Below are 19009 nucleotides of genomic sequence, written 5' to 3'. Positions count from 1 at the left end.
CGGGGCCGCCGTTTCCATGGGAGCAGCCGGGCCCGGAGCGGGGAGGTCGTGCCAGCGCAGGGCTGCGGGCGGCGGCCCGGGGCCACACACATAGATGTTCGGGTTTTGCGTACTAACAGGCCATAGCTTGTAGAAAATCCCGCGGAACTGCTGCACAGCTCTTCATTCGTGTCTTGAGTTGCAGAAAAGGGTCTCTTTGGCTCTCAAACTGTGAACTGAAATGCAACCTTAATACGACTTATTCAAGTACTGTTAAACAACTCTCATAGGGTCTAAAGCACATTTCATCTGTTTCTTTTGCTGTTTTTTTTTTTCCTCAGATATTGACCACAGTATGGCCCAGTCAACAGATGAAATGTCACTGCAGGTGGTATCAGCCATCAGTAATTCGTCCTTGCTTCAGCCAGGCTTCTCTCTCCTGAATTTTGATGGGCATGTTTTCTTTTTTGGGCAGAAAGGATGGCCAAAGAGAGCTTGTCCCACTGGTGTTTTCCTCCTAGATATAAAGCAGAATGAGCTTAAAATGAAACCTGCCTTCTTCTCTAAAGACTCCTGTTACCTCCCCCCTCTCCGCTACCCTGCTCTTTGCACACTCAGAGGCAATGCAGGGTCTGATGAGTACCAGTATATCATCCATGGTGGGAAAACGCCTAACAATGACCTTTCTGATAAGATTTACATTATGAGTCTGGTAAGCAAAACCAGCAAGAAAACCACGTTCCAATGTGTTGAGAAAGACCTGGGCGGAGATGTCCCTGAAGCTAGATATGGTCATACAATTAACGTAGTTCATAGCCGGGGAAAAAGCATAAGCGTTCTGTTTGGAGGGAGATCATATACTCCTCTTGCACAAAGAACCACCGAAAAATGGAACAGCGTAGTTGACTGTTTGCCATCTGTGTTTCTCGTTGATTTTGAGTTTGGATGCTGTACATCATACAAACTTCCAGAGCTTCAAGATGGACTTGCTTTCCACGTTTCAGTTGCCAGAAATGATACTATCTACATTTTGGGAGGCCATTCACTTCAAAATAACACCAGGTCCCCCAGCTTGTACAAGCTAAAAGTTGATCTCCCACTGGGCAGCCCAGCCGTGACCTGCACCATCTTGACAGGGGGGATATCTGTGTCAAGTGCTATAGTGACTCAAACCGGTGATACCGAATTTGTCCTTGTCGGGGGCTATCAGTCTGACAACCAGAAACGGTTGGTTTGTAACACCATAATTCTGGAAGATAATAAGATAGAGATTGTTGAAAGGGCGAGCCCAGACTGGACACCAGATATTAAACACTGCAGGATGTGGTTTGGCTGTGATATGGGCAAAGGATCTGTATTGCTGGGCATTCCAGGAGCCAACAAACAGTTAATCTCAGATGCAAACTACTTCTACATTTTGAGATGCAAAGGAGCAGAAGAGGACAAGGAGGAAGAACTGACAGCACAAATTTGCAGTCAGACATCAACCGAAGACCCTGGAGACTCTACTCCATTTGAAGATTCAGAAGAGTTCTGTTTTAGTGCTGAAGCCAACAGCTTTGATGTTGATGATACTGATACTTACAATGAAGGTGATGAAGATGAATCAGAAACAGGCTACTGGATCACCTGCTCTGCCAGTTGCAGTATTGACATTAACACCTGGGTCCCTTTCTATTCGACAGAACTCAACAAGCCTGCAATGATCCTGTGTTCCAGCGGGGCTGGCCACTGGGTCCACGCACAGTGTATGGATCTCTCAGAGACCATGCTCCTACGTCTCTCAGAAGCAAACGTCAAATACTTCTGCAATGAGCACATTGACCTTAATAAAGGGCTACAAACTCCCAAAAAGGTAGTGCACCTGAAAAAGCAACCCATGAAACCATTGCGCAAAAAAACAACCATGAAGTTGTCAACGCCAGTGAAAAAGTCCTTTCTTCGCAGATTGTTTGAATAGATTTACATTGCTGATTTGTATTCACCTGGGAGGAAGTGAAATCACAGTCAAAGACAGCTAGTAATGGTTGAAGTAGAATGGGTTATTGGAGCTTGAAGAGATCTTTTTATTTAATTTATTTCAATTATCTCAATATTTCAGTTGCATTTCAAATCTCCTGAATTTATTTTGTCTCTTATGTGTGTTTTTTTAATATCCAGATAGAAACCCCATCATAGAGGGCATTGTGCAAACAGACAGCCAGATACTGGTAACTGTGCTGTATTTTATGCTATAACTTACTCCCTGGTTGGTTATCCCCAGTGATTTTAATGGGACTGCTGGTATGATTAGACATTATCCCATGTACTCAGTGCTGTTAGCATCTGTCCATAAAGAACATTATATTAGCCATTTTAATTTTTTATCTTAGTGAGTAGTTCTAGAAATATTTGGCCTATTTTACAGCTGCATTACTTCCAATTTTCTGTGGATGTAATGAAATAGAATTAGACTAATTACTCTGGTTTTAAACTAAAGTGATGGCTTAAGTCCCTTGTGTCAGAAATAATGAAATATTCAGACACTGAGGGTCAGTTTTCTTCAGGGACTTCCATTATGGAAAGCTTACATATGGAGTATTTAATTCTGCATAATTAATTTTTGATTTTGAGAGGTATTGAATGATTGATTATATGTCAGTTTTGGCTACAGTTGTGGAATATCATCTCATAGTAAAAATCAAATTGCTCTTTTAAATGACTTGCTCAACAACTGCTTTGTGTTTGTATTTTTAAAAATCTAGTAAGCTAATAAAATTTATAACAAAAATGACTGCATTTTTTTCACCTTCTTATGGGGTAAATCAAACACTGTAAATCCTAAAGTCTATGAAAGGACAGCATGTGTGTTTGGGAGGTCCATCTGAAGTCTGATGAGGGGTCTAGCTTCACAGCCACCACATGCTGTGAGCTCCCATTGACTTCAGAAGAAGTTCATTCTGATGAACAGGACTTTTATCATTTACTCAAGGTCCTCCACTATATATTTCTTTCTCTGCTCTCCCAGGGTGACTGTGTAGAGTGTGAAAGCTTAAAAGTGCAAGCTGTAGCTCAGAGTGACTCATTGAGCCAGTGGAGCATTGTGAGGGTGGAAACAAATGCAGCTGGCTGCTCAAAGCATGAGGAGAAGATTGGATTCAGATTGAAAAGGACATTGTCAAGGTTGAATAGCCCAAGAGTTTACTAAGTTTTTTGTAGATTCTTCTAAAAACCTATAAAGCCTCATCATTCTTGACTTTTTTTATTTTTATCACTGCTCCAAACATCTTTTCAAAAAATCAATACCACCAGCTCAACGTTTGTGAGCCAACAATAGTAGCACAGTATTCACAGTCCAGTATTCACAGTCCAGCTCTCGTGCTGGACCCCTGCATAAAAAAGAAAGAAGCAGCTGTCAGCCATTTGATCACTATGTGCAGACACTGAGCAGTCACTCCTTTACAAAGCAGCACGTGTAGCACAGTAGCCCTATCAGTGCAGACATGTATGCACAGTACTTCCCTTAAAACCTTCACAACTCAACAGCAGAGGGAAGTAAAGGGCAACCATACAAAGTTTCCATTTCCAACCTTTTCATGTGCTGAAGGAGGTTATAATTTGGGTAGAACTTGTAAATGGTAAGTATATAACCCTGACTGCCCTCTTACCAGTCTGATATTTGTATAAATTCACAGATTTCAATGCCAGCTTCCTGTTTCCTTTGTCATGCTACTTTACATAAGCTCAGAATATATAGTGCTATATGTTTTTCCAAAGAATAAATGAATATCATGCACATGTAACGTCCCTTCAAACTGGTGAAATTCAGTAGTCAACATCCCCTTTTGTAGGTTAGTCATAGGTCTTACTCAGATGAATTGTCATTAAAACATACATTCATCATGCACTCATCATAGGCTTCATTTACATCAGCAACAAAAAATCCACACCAAAATTAAAGCCACATCACAAACAAAGGGGGACGATATACTCACAAAACAAAACTCCACCCCTTGTCCCTTCACCATTTTACAACAACAAAAGAGTCCCCACAATTATTGAACTCCCTGGAAATGTCCAGTCCACGTTTTCATCTGATACCTCTCACAGTTACTGTAATTATCGTCAGATCTGTTATCCATTCCTCAGATCCCACATTGTGTGACGAATTTGACTGCTAGTGCAAATAAAAGGATGGAAACATTTTCCAAAGGGAAAGCTTGACACTGGCCTAGCAGAAGTGATGTTCAGCCTGAGATAAAACTTGGTGGCTCAGGCACTGGTTGTGTGGTCGCAGTATGTTGGGAGCACCTCTGAATTTCCAGAACTGACTCCTGGAGCTGCAGTGACTCCCTGAGCTCCTAGGAGCCGAAAGCAGGTGTGCTCGGCATGTGGCAAGCACAAGTACATACTGCTGCCCCTTCCAATTCTTACCTGAGTTGTTGTTCTTTAAGGCTGTGGCTATGAAAAAAAGCAATTCAGTCAGACTTTATGGTAATTCTTATCAGGCCCATAATGCTAGTGTATTGTATATTTGAGCTGTGCTTTTTTTAAATGTATGGTTTATTTGAGTAGGAGGGAGAAATTACTTGGTCAAACCATCTCCCAGTGTCACAGTGAAGGGCAGTACAAGCAGCCTTAAATCACACCTCAGAGACTGTAGTCATTGCAGGAAGAGAAAGTCATAAGTGAAGTAAAATACAATATTCCAAAGGTCTTGAACATAAAGAGATATATGAACATCATCCTGTAAAGAAGATAATTGACATAGCATTCAAGACTTCAGAAAGTACTTAATTCCCTGATAATTCTGATGGTACTTTTAAGTCATGTACTTGTTAGAGCATTGATTGTCTTCAAAACCAGTTAATCAATGTGAGATGTTTCTTCCTCAGGCAGGTTAGAATTAGAAGATAAAATGAAGCTGATTTGAGTGCAGAAGTAAATCTCTATTGTATCTGCATCAAACTGACCTGTGTGTTTTGTAACCACAATAATCATCATCATGATTCCCAGACACATTTCAGTAACACTATGTTGTTATTATCAGCTTTTACAAGAATAATATATGGATTTTACCGCTATTGAAAGGTGCTAACACCTGATTAATCTACAGGAAAGGCATGGCACAAATTTCAGTGGTAGCACTAAAGCATGTGTCATAGTTCAGAGTGACTCATTGCACAAACAGGCCATTGAAAGGAGTGGAAATAATGCAACTGTGAGCCCAAAGCAAAAGGAAAAGATTGAATCCAGATTGAAAAGGAATCTGCAAAGTTATTTACTGCTAGACTCAGTGTATTGAAGACAGAAGGACTGGCTTACTTCTTTTTTCTCATGATTGGTGGCTATAGCTCCCTCCATATTTGATTTCCTACCCTATCCCATTTCAAATAAGACTAACTTCTGGGAAGGGCTTGAGCAACACCAATTTCATGTCTCTACTTGACATTTGAAAATCATGACACCGAAGCCCATTTTTTCTTTTAAAGAAGAGAAGACAATAGCCTTATAAACCTTCCAATTTCTCATTACATATGCATATACAGGAAGAACAGGACACTGGCCATTACCACAGGTGTGCAGGACCTCCTTCAGGTTGTAGTTATAGTGTATTTCCTTGTCCACTAGCTCAGAATGCCCCTCTTCAGAGAAAGAGCTGGGAATTGAAAATATACCTCTCTCCCGATGCTGTTAGAAAAGGTGCTAAGTAAATCTTTTCTAATGTGTCTTTTTGTATTATGGACAATGTTAAGCTTGATGCAGAAGCTAGAAAAGCTCCCACACTTAGGAGTTGCAGCTGGTCAGCTGTTTGAAAATTATGCCATATTCAATCACCTAAAACCTCTGAAGAATAACAGTGGCAGGCCTCATTATTCTTCATCTGATCCCCATTCTAACAGGAATACATGGAAAGTAAAATTCAGTCAATTATCACAGATTTAGGAATAGAGGAGTTAAAGCATCCTAATTTACAAGAAAACTCTCTGAGACTTGTTTTTTGTTTTATATGGGTTCTGTTTTTTCCATCCAACGTTTTTTATTCAAGGTCAGCTGAAAGAACTAAGTTGGTGATATGAAGTCCAGAAATTAGATGTCTAATTACCTGATTGTACAAGGAAATCAGGTAGCTTAATTTGCTCATCATTAATTCCATGCAGACCAGTTGGTTTACATAAGTCTTTTGACCCTGAGATATCATTGCAGGGAAGAAAGAAAGATTTTCTTAAGTGGAATAAAGGGAAGCTACAAATCATCAACTGAAAGGCGGATTGGAACTAATCTTTGCAGCTCAGTCTGTGACGAGGAGCCAAAATCTGATGCAAAGAATGCACAGAAGCCAGTAAAAGAGGCTTAACATATTAGCATGGGCAAAACAGTGCAAGGATGATTTAAACAAACACTGGGATGGTATTTGTAAATGAAGCAAAGTTCATTTATGAACTAAATAAAACTCTTTTTAAATTAGTTTAGTTTTCCGTCAACCAATTATCTGTGAGGAAAGGTGCTGAAAGGACTGCTGAGACTCACAGAGTAATCTTCACTTGTGTTAATTAAGTGGCTTCCAGAATAGGGCTGGAATCACAGCTGTAGTCTCTGGGTGTTAGAACAGCCTAAATATGAAATGCATCTACAGTTTGAATGAAAAATAAGACAACGAAATTATGTGCGTAGTTTAAAAACTGGTAAGAAATACAAATCCGGAAACTTAAATAACACCTTTATTTTAAACAGGTTTCATTAATTAAGAAACTGTAATATAGTAAGAAAAAGTAAAATGATGAAGCCGTGTGGTGAAACAAAGCACAGGACTCAGTGTAGTCAGAAATTAGGATGCTGTAAATATCTATAATTTATTTCTGAACTACCTGACTAAAAGTCAAAGATTTGCTTTGCTTAAAGTCAATTGAATTATTCCTGTGAGGAAAAAAATATGTGAGACCAGAATCATGGCTTCTAACATAGTTCACATTGTTTCATGACATGGCAATTCACAATATAAAGCCCTAGAACAAAATCAAACAAAACAAGATACATAATGTGATTGTATAAAAAATACAATCAATGCAATTTTAGAACAAGAAAATTATTCACCATGAATTACTGAAGGATTTGTACAAAGTATTAATGTAAAAAAGAAAACGTGAAGGTTTGAAAGAGTACCATGAATAAAAGTGTCTCCACTTTTCTGAAACCTCTTTGAAATCAAAAAGCTTAACAATAGACTGCATAACCAAATGGTGCATCTGTCTGCAGCCAGAATTTATTTGCCTTCCAATGCATGGCTGTGTGCATGCAGCATTGTTATTTTATTCCTGTTTACAAAAGCTTCTCTTGCAGGTACCTACCTTTTCAGTACTGTTTGTTCTAATGAGTTCAAAACTCTCACAGAGAGTCTCTTGATTTACAGAAAATGTCAACAATGGGGAAAAAAAAAGATTAAACTATGTTCAAGTCTAAAGAAAAGAAAAGAAAAAAACCCATAGTAGTAGTTCTCTGTGTCAGATATCCTACCCAGAGCTGGTGGAATGTGAAATGTGTCTTGATGGCTTAATAATATTTCGCAAAAAAATACTTTCATATACCGCAGCATTCCTCTGTCCCTGACCAGGTTCTGTTCGGTCTGATGAGTTACCCCAGGATATAAGCCTAGAAATCATACATATATGGATAAAATTTACTCAACCCTTTTGAAGGCAGTGAGACGAATCACTTGCTGATATATCAGCAGCTTGTTAAAGTGAATTTGGAATTTGAAAATGTCAATGGAGTCACTGAAATTACATGTGCAAAATGAACAAATTCTGGTCTGTCACTACCGTGGTACATACGCTGTAGTGAATGAATGGCTCTGGATTACCTGGGGGTGAAATTCACTTCTGTGCAAAAGGCAGCAAAAACTGTATATAACACTTAAGTGGAGTGAAAAACACCATGAAGTGAGTCGAGACTGTTAAACTGGGCCCTAGGTTATTCAAGCAGAGTCAAGGATAAAACATAAAGTACAGTTTAAAAACATATAATAAAACATAATACAGTTGTCCCGAATATCCATACAGGGAAAAATGGAAAGTGTGCAACAATTTACATAGTGAAATATATGCCAATCAAAAATGCAAGCTATATCTGCAGTTACTGATAAAGGATGCTCTTTATACCTGATATTTATACTCCCTTGGAAACAGCTGTACTTGTCTGCATTTATTGGTAAAGAATGATACTTATGTAAACCTGGTATTTATTCTCTATGGGAAATACTTGTTTTATTAGAAGAACTGAAAAAAAAAAATCTAGAAATGAACACTCAGTAAGTGCAGATGCACATGTTACTCCATACAAAAGACGCTGTAGTCCTTATGAATGCTTAGAAAAGTAAATGTTTTAAGTAAAAGGCATTATTTCTGACTGCAGATTTTGACATAATGTTAAACTATGTTTAAAGAAACCATATTAAAACAAAATCCTAAATTACAAAATACTTTATAAAATAGTATGTTAATTAATAAAATTTTTAAAAACCCATAATCAGAATAACACTAATATTTGTAGTAATTGCTAAAACTTAACTCTATTTTTTCATTGTCTATAAATGGTAAATACCAAACCTTCAAAGTTATAGTAAATAACATGAACAAGATACTACTAAACAAACCTCAGACCATTAATTCTTTAAATTTGTTTTTCACTTAAACTCACAAACCAACTTCTCCCCCATCAAAATAAAAATAAAAAGTGGATTCTTTTAGATCCATGCTTTGATTGTTTTTGCATTTAATCTTGTTTCAGAAATATTTCTCCGAACACAGTGATGCCCTAGCTACAGGTGCAAATCTGAAAAGCTAGATGATTTTGAGGCATCTCAGCTATTTTTAAGTATATTTCATTAATATGTCATTGAATTAAATTCATATAATTTTAGTATATGAATATATTAAATACCACTTCAGAAATGCAAATACCACCAACAAAATCATACATCTAATATAGTGTGGATAAATACCAACTAAACAATGCTGTAATAATGTAAAATACAGTATGCAGTAATTTCAAGGCAGTTCATTACTTTTTAACTAATCTTGTATGCAAACTATGTTTGAGGTTAATAAATATCATTCCTCCTTTACAGATTTGGAAAATTAGACTGCGAGTGTGGTGTATCCCCGGTGTGAAAAAGTGGGGTATCAGATACAGTTGGAGCACATCAGCAGCAGTCAGTAAAAAATCTTAGTAGAGAAGATCAGAACACTGACATGTGTGTGATGAAGGTAATACCCACCTCCTGAGAAATGGGTCTGCTGTGACTAAAGTCACTTGGTGAAACTGTGGGCCTGCTGGTATTAATGATGATTTACTGGTGATTTCAGTGAGGCCAGGAATTCCCCCAATAAAACTCTACTAATACAAATTATACTGTATACTGAAGTTACCATAGAAATCTAAAATGCTCATGAAGCAACAAGCTACACAGCAGAGCTTGAATGTACTTTGTATAGTGAGATAACCACAAGGCACTGTAAATCGTGATTTAGGAGCACAAATGCAAATTTGCATTTTAGAGTAAACAGACTATGATAAAAATATCTTTAAAAAATTCCAGCTACCTTTCCTATATCTTCATATAGTAAATTAGCATGGTGATACCACCATCTACTCCTAAGCAGTACTACAATATAAATGTAAAATAATCTTATTTTTTAAAGTTTGTGAGATCAAAGTTTGCAACTTTAGTCAGTATTTTATACAAAAATAACTGAACTTTATCCCAAAACAATTATCCAAGTGCCTCTCTGATGAATCTTTGCTTATAAAAGCCAAAAGACTGTCAATAATATAATCAAATCCTCTTAAAAAGGAAATAGCAAAATAGTTTAAAAAATGCAAACAGAACAAATAGCCATGCTCCTTTTTCAGCAACTGTCATTACTCTCCAGAATCATATCCATTCCAAAATATTACTTTATATAAAACCTTGCTTACTTTGTCTTTCTCACTTATAAACAACACTCTAAGACCAAAATAAACTGAAGACCCTTCTTTGCAATTTGTATCTTTCATCTCACATAACAACTGGTAAATGCAGTATTGCATTGCCTCTTTTGGAAACTCCCAACAGAAATGGTGTTTATTAAACTCCACTCAGCATCTTTAACAGGCAGTGTAAAAATGATCATTTCAGACTTCCCTGTACCTCTACCTCCTGAAAAAGAAGCAGCCTCCTTGCAGGAAGACACCATCACAAACCCAAACCAAATGTGCTTTACATTTAGAGTTCTGCTGAATCATTGCTTTCCAAGGAGACCTCCAGTGGCAAGGAGTCACCTGAATTATCCTCTGGATCAATCGTGAAGCCCTGGCTTTTTAATGTTTTATGAGCATTCATGAACTTCTGGAGATATTTAGAGGTATATAGCCAGTGATGCTTCAAAACATCCTCCATCTCATAGCATTTGGACTGCCTGGCATTCATTTTTCGGAACCTCCTAAACAGTTTGTTTCCAGACTCATTTCCTTCACTTGCCCAGGCACCAATGGACCCATCTCTTTCAATGATTTCAGGAACATGAGCAAGGGTTTTGTGGAAATAATTTGTAATCTTGCCTTCATATCTGTACTTGAACTTTGTAGATAGGAGCTCAGCAAAACGCTGTGAATTGTAGCTATACTGGCACAGCAATTCTGGACACTCCTTGGCAGGACATGAAGATCGCCACACTGGCTTCATCTTCAGATAAAGGTCCATTAGTTCTTTTAGGGCTTTATGCCTTTCCTCACACTTTATCAATTCACATACTGCCTCTACTGTCTCTTTGGACATGAGCTTTCTAGCAAAATTTCCACTCATCCTCATCATAGGCTTCAAGTTCATCTTCTTCCTGAGATGTTTATCAAGAGTCAATTGCCACCTCTTCCTCTCCTCTTTAGACACATCAGGATTCTTGTAAACTTCACCAATTTCCATCTGGAAAATCCTGTAAAATTCTGTTGCATTGCCAATGTCACAGTGCAATGCATCTATGGAGGCAACAGTCTCAATAAAAGGTTTGGCTGAAACACCCTTCACTCTGTCACGGAGCTCATCAACAGATTCGTGATATGGGTTGGACCTCCATATTTCATATCGCTCCAGATTTTCAGCATGGCTCCTGGTTATGGAGTGGAAGACCAGATTCTGGGACGCCTCCAGGCGGGTTGCATCACACAAGGTACAAATGTAAGTGGAACCTGAGGCCTCCAGCCCTTCCACTTCTCGCACAAGCTTCTCATCATATCCTGTGCCCCTAAAGATGAATTTGAATGTTCTCAGGATGCCTCCCATTTCAAGTAACAGTTCACTGTTTTTCATAGACTCTCTTTCTGCTATGAGGGGGCTCAGGATTGCTGTGAGAGTTTCATGATCCGATTCATCAGCCAGCATAAGGCACAAGGGCTTGCAACACAACTCTGAATTGGGCTTTACTTCTTCAAAGATCCTCTTGCTTTCATTCCCATGGGCTATAGCAATGTTCATGACTGTGAAAGAAAAGCGAACAGCCTTCTCTGGGACAGCAGGACCACTTCCATGCTTCTCGCTGACATCTCCCATTCCATCACAGGACTCTTTTACTACCACAGTGAAGGGACCATTCAAGTAGTCATCCAGGTTTTTTGCTTTCATGCCTTCCAAGATCTCCTCCTCCATGTCCTTTAAGGCACAAACTAAGGCTGCATCATATCGAAATCTCTTTGCAATTGTGTCTACTGGGTAGTCATCAATTGAGAGTGGCAATCCTGATAGTCCATCTATAATTCCCACTTCTGTATTAGTGGATACATTTTTCAAGGGAGGTTTCCACTCAAACGGGTGATAACCTGGTAGGAGGGCTTTCTCAGCAGTGCGAAGAGCATGCAAAGGCTGGAAGATCTGCCTCCCAGTGACAGCTTTTACTGTTCTATACATTTTATGATATTGGCTACAGCTGAGAAATGTGTTGACTCGGATTGCCAGGCAGACAGCAGGGTGAAGTCCAGATCCCCTCCCTTGCATTATAGCCTCCAATTCATCTGCTTGTCTGTGTTCATTTTTTGCTCTTAAAGCTAGCAAGAACAGTGTCATGCATACAGCCTTTATATCACCGCCCTCTTCTTTCTCAGCAAAAGCTTTGACTTGACGTTTCAGTTCTCTCAGACGATGTTTCTGAGCTCTCCTGGTCAGAGATAGGAGATGCTGCCTTGGTCGGCCACCTTTATTTATGTGGCAGTAGAGCTCTTTATCTTTCATCTCCTTGTGGCTGGAGAGGTGTTGGCCATATTTTCCATACAAGATCTCTTCATCACATTCCTTTACAGGGCATCTTATACCCAGGCTATCAAGGATGTTCAGGAAGGATTTCACTGGGGTTACCAGATCAGTAGGGAAACAAGGATACCAGCAGGAGGGGCAATAGCTGCCCATAACCTTGACACATTTAAGGATGCAAGTTCTGCAAAACAAATGTCTACATGTTGTTTCCACTGGATCTGCCAAAATATGCTCACAGATCTGGCAAGAGATGGATTTAATGAAATCTACTGGGTAATCAACTGCAAGCAGCTTGGTGCTGAGATGTATATTCTTGCAACTGACAACCTCTTTCATTAAATTTTTGTTGTTTATCTGTGCTTGGTTCTTTTTGCCTCTGTTTATTCGAGCATGTTCTGCAGTGGTCTTCACACGTTTGCTATATTGTACACTGGGTGGCTGGCTTTTTCTCTTGACTCCCCAACTGGTAGTGTGGCACACATCACAGTTTGGGGAGTGGGGTTGCCACTCCATCGTGCTGTTCCTAGGAAAATATACTTCACATGGAGTATTACTGAATTTTCTATGGATAATACTCCAGCAGTTGTGACAAAATCGAGTGGGATGGATAGCATCAACATCCCCTCGCACATCAATCTTAAAAACCTTAGTGATAAGATCTGGCCAAGAGGTTGCTTTTTTCTCTTTCTTTCTCAGAAGCCACAGAGTTTCATCATCCACAGGCCCATGCACCGGATGACTTCTCTTGTAACAATCAGTTTTAAATGAAACTCCACATATGCGGCAAAGTTCTTTCAGTTTGTTCTGATGAGCTTTATTGTCTTGTGTTTTCATGTCATTGGTATTTTTCTCAGGTGCCTGCCTATTGCCCATTAAGACCATCTTTTCTCCTGTTGGTACTGCTTCATCTTTATGCAGTATGATTTCTTTGTTTGAAGAAGTGACCTCTTCTGCCTGAGCTTTGCTTCTGTGCTGGCTATCATCAGAAGGTGTTTTTTCAAATGATCTCACTTTAAACAACTTGAATTTCCATTCAGAAAATTTTGTATATGGATGCTGAATTTCTTCAGGCAGGTCCATTTGTGATGCTACTGACATCTCCAACCTGTCAGAACCAGATCACCTAAGAAAGAGAAAGGAGCCGTTAGGTTAGTTTATCTTCCAAAATTAATAATAATGTCATGTTTTTTAATAGAACAGTTCTAATCACTTTAAGTGAGAAATGCATTGAAAGTGACTTACTTGTCCAAGACACCTACTGAATTGAGAGGCCCAGGACTGGCTGTCTACTCAGTATCTCAGATAAGTACCTAAAAGTGTCTTGACTTTGATCCTGAGGCATCCACATGTCTATTAGATCACCGATGTACCTTACATAAAGGCATTAGTCATCTGGTACGAAAATCTGCCCTTTTCTTCTCACACCTGACTGAGTTTGCCATAAATAAAGCTACTATGGTCAAGAGAATTACATTCTGAAGGTTTGGTGACTTTTTAGTATGAAACTGAACTCAACTGGTGTCTGAAAGACAGAATTTTGTCTGCCTTATGCTATTATCTAAATCAGCAAGACCACTGCACTCACACCACTTCCTTAGTCCTTGATCTGAAGTGTCTCATATATGCCATTCTACATGGGCAGAGCAGCATATACTACTCAATCCCAGCATAGACTTTATTCAGGCCCCAGTTTTGTAAGGTACTTTAGAATGTGCTTAATGAATGTGTGTAGCTTCATTAAAGCAGGAGGAGTGTATCCTCTGTTGATGCAAAGTTCCCTAGAATCTAAAGGACATATGGCAATTTATATTGTCTGCAGATTTGCTCTAGAGAGAATATTTAAACTTTGTAAGTTAGTCATCTGTTTAAGTACCCTGCTGAGAACTCTCTCTGTAGGGATTACTGGTACTGGAAAGCTGAAAATGTCTGTTCAAATTTGACCCCAATTTTAGCTTTCGTAGAGATGCGTCCAAAAGCAATATCAATGTGGTTGCCATGGAAATATGGTATTGTATAAAAATAAATACAAGACTTTCACCTCAAACACTGAAACTTTTTACTACTGCATCAGATTTAGAAAACAAAAGTGTGTAACAACAAAATTAACTAACCTGTTTTTCATTACCTGGCTATGTGAAGTGCACAAAGTAAACAAACAGTATAGAGAAGATTAAGTTATGTTTTCTATTTATTTTGGTTTTACTGACCTGGTTAATAAATATATAATAAATATAAATTAAGACTACATACTAGAACTAGAAATGATGTGGGTATGGCTGTGGTTTCTTTAATTGATTATATTGCCACTTAGCAATTCACATAACTTGCTAGAAATCTGTTTAGTGTCTATTCAGAAGGTGTCCTTCATAAGAAATATATCTAAGTTATGGTCTAAAGTGATGATAACCAGGGTGTTTCTGAGACTAGTTCATTTATAACCTTTTAATAAAGCATTATTTCAGTACAGTCTTTCAGAGTCCGTTAGTAAAGAACTGCATGCTTTGATTAAGTCCCAGATCCAGAATGACGTACCAGTCTGCTCAGCTCTTTCCTTAAGACCTGTGGTTAACTTCAAAATCATTCATTAGGCCTTGGCATTTAAAATTTAGGTTTGTTTTCTTCCCATCTTCTCTTCATTTCGTCCCACTGAGAACAAGCTGCCCATACCACTGTCCCCATCTGCCTGCATTGCTCTGTCCAGCTGCCTATGCTACTAAACATCTCTGTCCACGCTGTGGTCCCCTGCTGTCCGTCATGGATCCAGCCTGGCAACATGCTTGCTTGTATTCTGCTGTTCATGGATCTGTGATGTGCATCTGTGCCCAGATGTATTCAGAGCATTACTACAGTCTCATTTTCTTGGCTGTGTCCTGTTGCAGTCTTGGTGAAATCTATAAAGAGCAATAGCCCGTTTGCCCCTGAATAGTCCTGCGCTCCGATTAACTGCAGAGTAATTGAGCAGCTAATTGCTCTATACTGTCGGCAGATCCTTGTCTTCCACATAACACCCTATACAATTTTGTGTAATTTCACCATCTCCAGCAGCACCTTCAGAATCTCTTAAACCATGACCAATGCCTCCTCGGTGTGGTATATAAGTCATTGGAAAGAAACAGCCAGCACCAAGTACACGTAGAGCAAAACATTTAATACTTTCTCTACTCTTCTAAGCCTTTGACTAAAGTGCCACCGTAGTGCCATACTCATCTCCAAATCCATGACCTAACTCTTGCTATTAATCACCAGCTCCTATGAATCAGACAGGGTTTACCCCTGCTAAAGAAAATTCAAGTGTTTTTTTCTTTTTTTCTCTTTCATACCCGGGAAGAAATGAATGACAAAGAAGCCCTCTCAGGTCACCTGACCTTCGCCTTCTGCAGTAGATAATTGTTGCCAACAGACTACTCATCAAATGCTTTGAATTGCCTAGCTCCCAGGCAGTGGAGATTTCAGCAGCTCTCTTGTGAGAGCTAGAAATATTCACAGTGCTAGGAATATTTCCTGCTACTCATGCTAAATTTTCCCGTGGTCTGTTTTTCTAGTTGGGGATCACACTGAACAATCTGTCTCCTCCCTGCCTACTCCACTCAGATTCTTACAGAGTGAATCCCAGGCATGAAACCCCGGCCGTGGTTATTTAATTGACTCTGACAGCTGTGTTCAGTATTGCTTCTTTTTATCTTGAAAAGGGAAAAGAAATCCCTTTTCTTCCTAGTTCACAATATTTCATACATTTCTGAAGATGAGCAAGATTGCAATACGTTTCCTCACATCAAGGAAGACCTTGTTTTATAGATAGTCTCACCGAGGTGAACAGAACAACCTCTGAGGTGAGGAAGCATATATAAAATAAAATCATTGACCTGCACATTAAACCAGGAAAACAAACCAACACTCAGATGTCATACAAGCATCTGGGATGCTGTCATTAATACTGCTAACCTACCTTCAGCTCACTGTCAGTTTGTAGAACTGCTGCTATGTCTTCTCAGTTTGCTCCAAATGTCAAGCTTGCTTGCTCTCTCGCCTGCATGCTCTTGCTCTTTCTGTGTTCCCTCTGCTTTTTAAAGACACTGCAGTGCTGTTTATCTCATTTATCCCTGTCTGTCCGAGCTCCCAGTACCGCCCTGGTGCTAACCACACGTTATTTCAACTAAACACAATACAGAACTCTCAAATCCAGGTGGCACCTGGCAATTTGAGGCTTAACCACAAAATTCATATAAACAAGGTCTTCTTGTGTGAGACTCCTGGGCTCTGAGATAAGTATGCAGACTCTCTCTGAGGAGCACCTGCACTGTTTTTTAACACAAAGTTTTGCATTTGTCTTGCTTCTTTATAGTTTCAGAGCTGGTGTCTTCACTGTTAACTCTCAGGCAGGAGAACTTGATGTCTGGTCACACCACTGTCCCACACCATTTCATTGAAGGCCAATGATCTGCTTCCTCAGGTCAACAGCAACCAGTCTTCTGGGGTTTGGGTGAATTGACAATGGGGATCACAAAATGTCCTTTTTTCTGATACCAACATTTAATTTTCAAGGTTATTACCTCTTTGGTGATGTACATCCGGAGTCTTAAAGACCCTGGGCAGGGAGGATAACTCAACAATTTAAAAGCTAGCTATATACATATTGAGTAACTGGTAGATTCTACAACAGGTATAGGCCACAGGTGGCCTCAAACAGCAGGCAGTAGAGTCTCTTTTCTGGAGAAGCCTAGTTGAACACCCATGCTTATTTTCCACAGAGAGTCAGTTCCAAAAACTGACTCAAAGTGGAAAGAAAACAAATTGTCACACAATAGCACCCTGAAAGTTTTCAGTCTCCACACATAACATTGTGCAAAAATTCTAGTGATCCATCAAGTCCTTCCAACTGTGAACATAAGTTCACACTCCAGAAGTAGGAATTTGCAATAACAGCATAACTACATAAACACCTACCGAAGCATTTCCCTTTCTCAGGGGACTTTGTGGTCTGACAGGACTCAAATCCATTTCTGACTTGCACTCTCTTCCCTGACAAGGTGGCTCTGAGGGTGGCCACTGTGCTTTCACTGAGGCTCAGGATCTCCCAGTTAATATGTCTCCTACCTGACAGCATCTTACACAACACTGATAGCAGCCAGAGGGAAAATCAGCCAAAGTTGTAATATTTGGCGTTTGCTATAGCTAAAAGAGGTGAGAGGTTTCCCTCTCTATTATCCATTCTGATCTTACAATGCTACCAACTCTTAGTATCATAGAATCACTTATGTTGGAAAAGACCCCTAAGATCATCAAGTCCAACCGTAAACCTAACACTACCAAGTCCACCACTTAACCATGTCCCTAAGCACCCCACCTACACATCTTTTAAATACATCCAGGGATGGTGACTCAACCACTTCCCTGCATAGCCTGTTCCAATGCTTCACAACTCTTTTGGTGGAGAAACCTTTCCTAATATCTTATCTAAACATTCCCTGGTGCATCTTGAGGCCATTTCCTCTCATCCTATCGCTGATTACTTGGGAGAAGAGACCAACACACACCTCCCTACAAGCCCCTTTCAGGTATTTGTAGAGAGTGATACAGTCTCCCTTCAGCCTCTTCTTCTCCAGACTGAACAACCCCAGTTCCCTCAGCCGCTCATCTTAAGACGTGTTCTTCAGACCCCTCACCAGCTTTGTTGCCCTTCTTTGGACACGCTCCAGCACCTCAGCATCCTTCTTGTAGTGAGGGGCCCAAAACTGAACACAGGATTCGAGGTGCGGCCTCACCAGTGCTGAGTACAGGGGCACAATCACTTCCCTGCTCCTGCTGGCCACACTGTTTCTGACAGAGGCCAGCATGCTATTGGCCACCTTTGACCACCTGGGCACACTGCCGGCTCATGTTCAGCCGGCTGTTGACCAATGCCCCCAGGTACTTTTTCACCAGGCAGCTTTCCAGCCACTCTTCCCCAAGCCATTCTTGTAAGATGATGTCTTGGAGAAGTGGTTAGTCCTGAGTCTGTGTGCCACACAAGAGGCCAACAATTCCTCAGTAACCAAGTGTAATGATTCATGCCAAAGCAAGTAATGTATGGAGAGAGTAAAAAATGTACGGGGACAAACCCTGATATCCTTGCTTAGTTTCCAACTCATGCAAAACCCTGATGTGAAATAAATCCCAATCAGAAACGACTGAATGGGAGTATCAGGATAGGGTGGAACAGAAATCATAGAGGTTATCTCAGGCGAAGGCCGTGTGGGTCAAGGATGTCATGGCTGAGGCATTTATAGACCTCTGAGAACATTAGATGGCTACATCCTGAGCCCACCTCGTCTGCTCTCCCTGTTTTGCCTGGACTTCCTAACAACCTGCCTATTTTTACTATTCACTCCCTAGCATTTGGAGAGACCTTTTAAAAAACATATCAGATTGGGCTGCAGTACTAGATATCAATCAAAATCACTCTCTGCAGTCACATACTAACTTCCTCCCTTATCTTGAAACGGCAGATGCAGGTCCCTGACAATATGCATTGTTAGTATTGAGGGATTTGGGGCTCTTTGAGAAGTAGTTTAGCAAATCTCTCCTTCTAGGGTGCTTATTCAGAACTTCACTCAGGTAGCTGGCTACCTGCCTTGTTCCCCTGGGACCTCAAGTTCCCATGTAAATGGCACTGTTCAGGCAGCAGCTTGGTTATCAAAGGAGGCACATGAGTGTACGTAAGCCTAGTCAAGTGCTTTACTTCCAAAGTACCCAGGAAATCGCCGTGAAAAAATACTGTCTTGTAAGGATACT

The 19009-nt window shown here is 39.9% G+C and overlaps 2 protein-coding genes across 2 annotated transcripts; one reads left to right on the top strand and one right to left on the bottom strand.

Annotated features, from left to right (window-relative positions):
• Positions 1 to 334: 334 nt before the first annotated feature.
• On the top strand, positions 335 to 1939 carry RAG2 (recombination activating gene 2). The gene has a single exon (XM_010291222.1). It carries the CDS (start codon positions 335 to 337, stop codon positions 1937 to 1939), a length of 1605 nt encoding a protein of 534 aa, XP_010289524.1.
• Positions 1940 to 10222: 8283 nt separating this feature from the next.
• Positions 10223 to 13336, bottom strand: RAG1 (recombination activating gene 1). The gene has a single exon (XM_010291210.1). The coding sequence runs from the start codon at positions 13334 to 13336 to the stop codon at positions 10223 to 10225; it is 3114 nt and encodes a 1037-aa protein (XP_010289512.1).
• Positions 13337 to 19009: the final 5673 nt, after the last annotated feature.

Source organism: Phaethon lepturus, unplaced genomic scaffold (assembly GCF_000687285.1).
Source record: "Phaethon lepturus isolate BGI_N335 unplaced genomic scaffold, ASM68728v1 Scaffold4820, whole genome shotgun sequence".
Classification (NCBI taxonomy): Eukaryota; Metazoa; Chordata; class Aves; order Phaethontiformes; family Phaethontidae; genus Phaethon; species Phaethon lepturus.
Note: the sequence above shows the minus strand (reverse complement) of the source record. Positions and strands in the feature narration are given on the sequence as shown.

Excerpts from the sequence above, each read along its gene's own strand:
- RAG1 (XM_010291210.1), bottom strand. The coding sequence starts at position 13,336 with ATGTCAGTAGCATCACAAATGGACCTGCCTGAAGAAATTCAGCATCCA.
- RAG2 (XM_010291222.1), top strand. The coding sequence starts at position 335 with ATGGCCCAGTCAACAGATGAAATGTCACTGCAGGTGGTATCAGCCATC.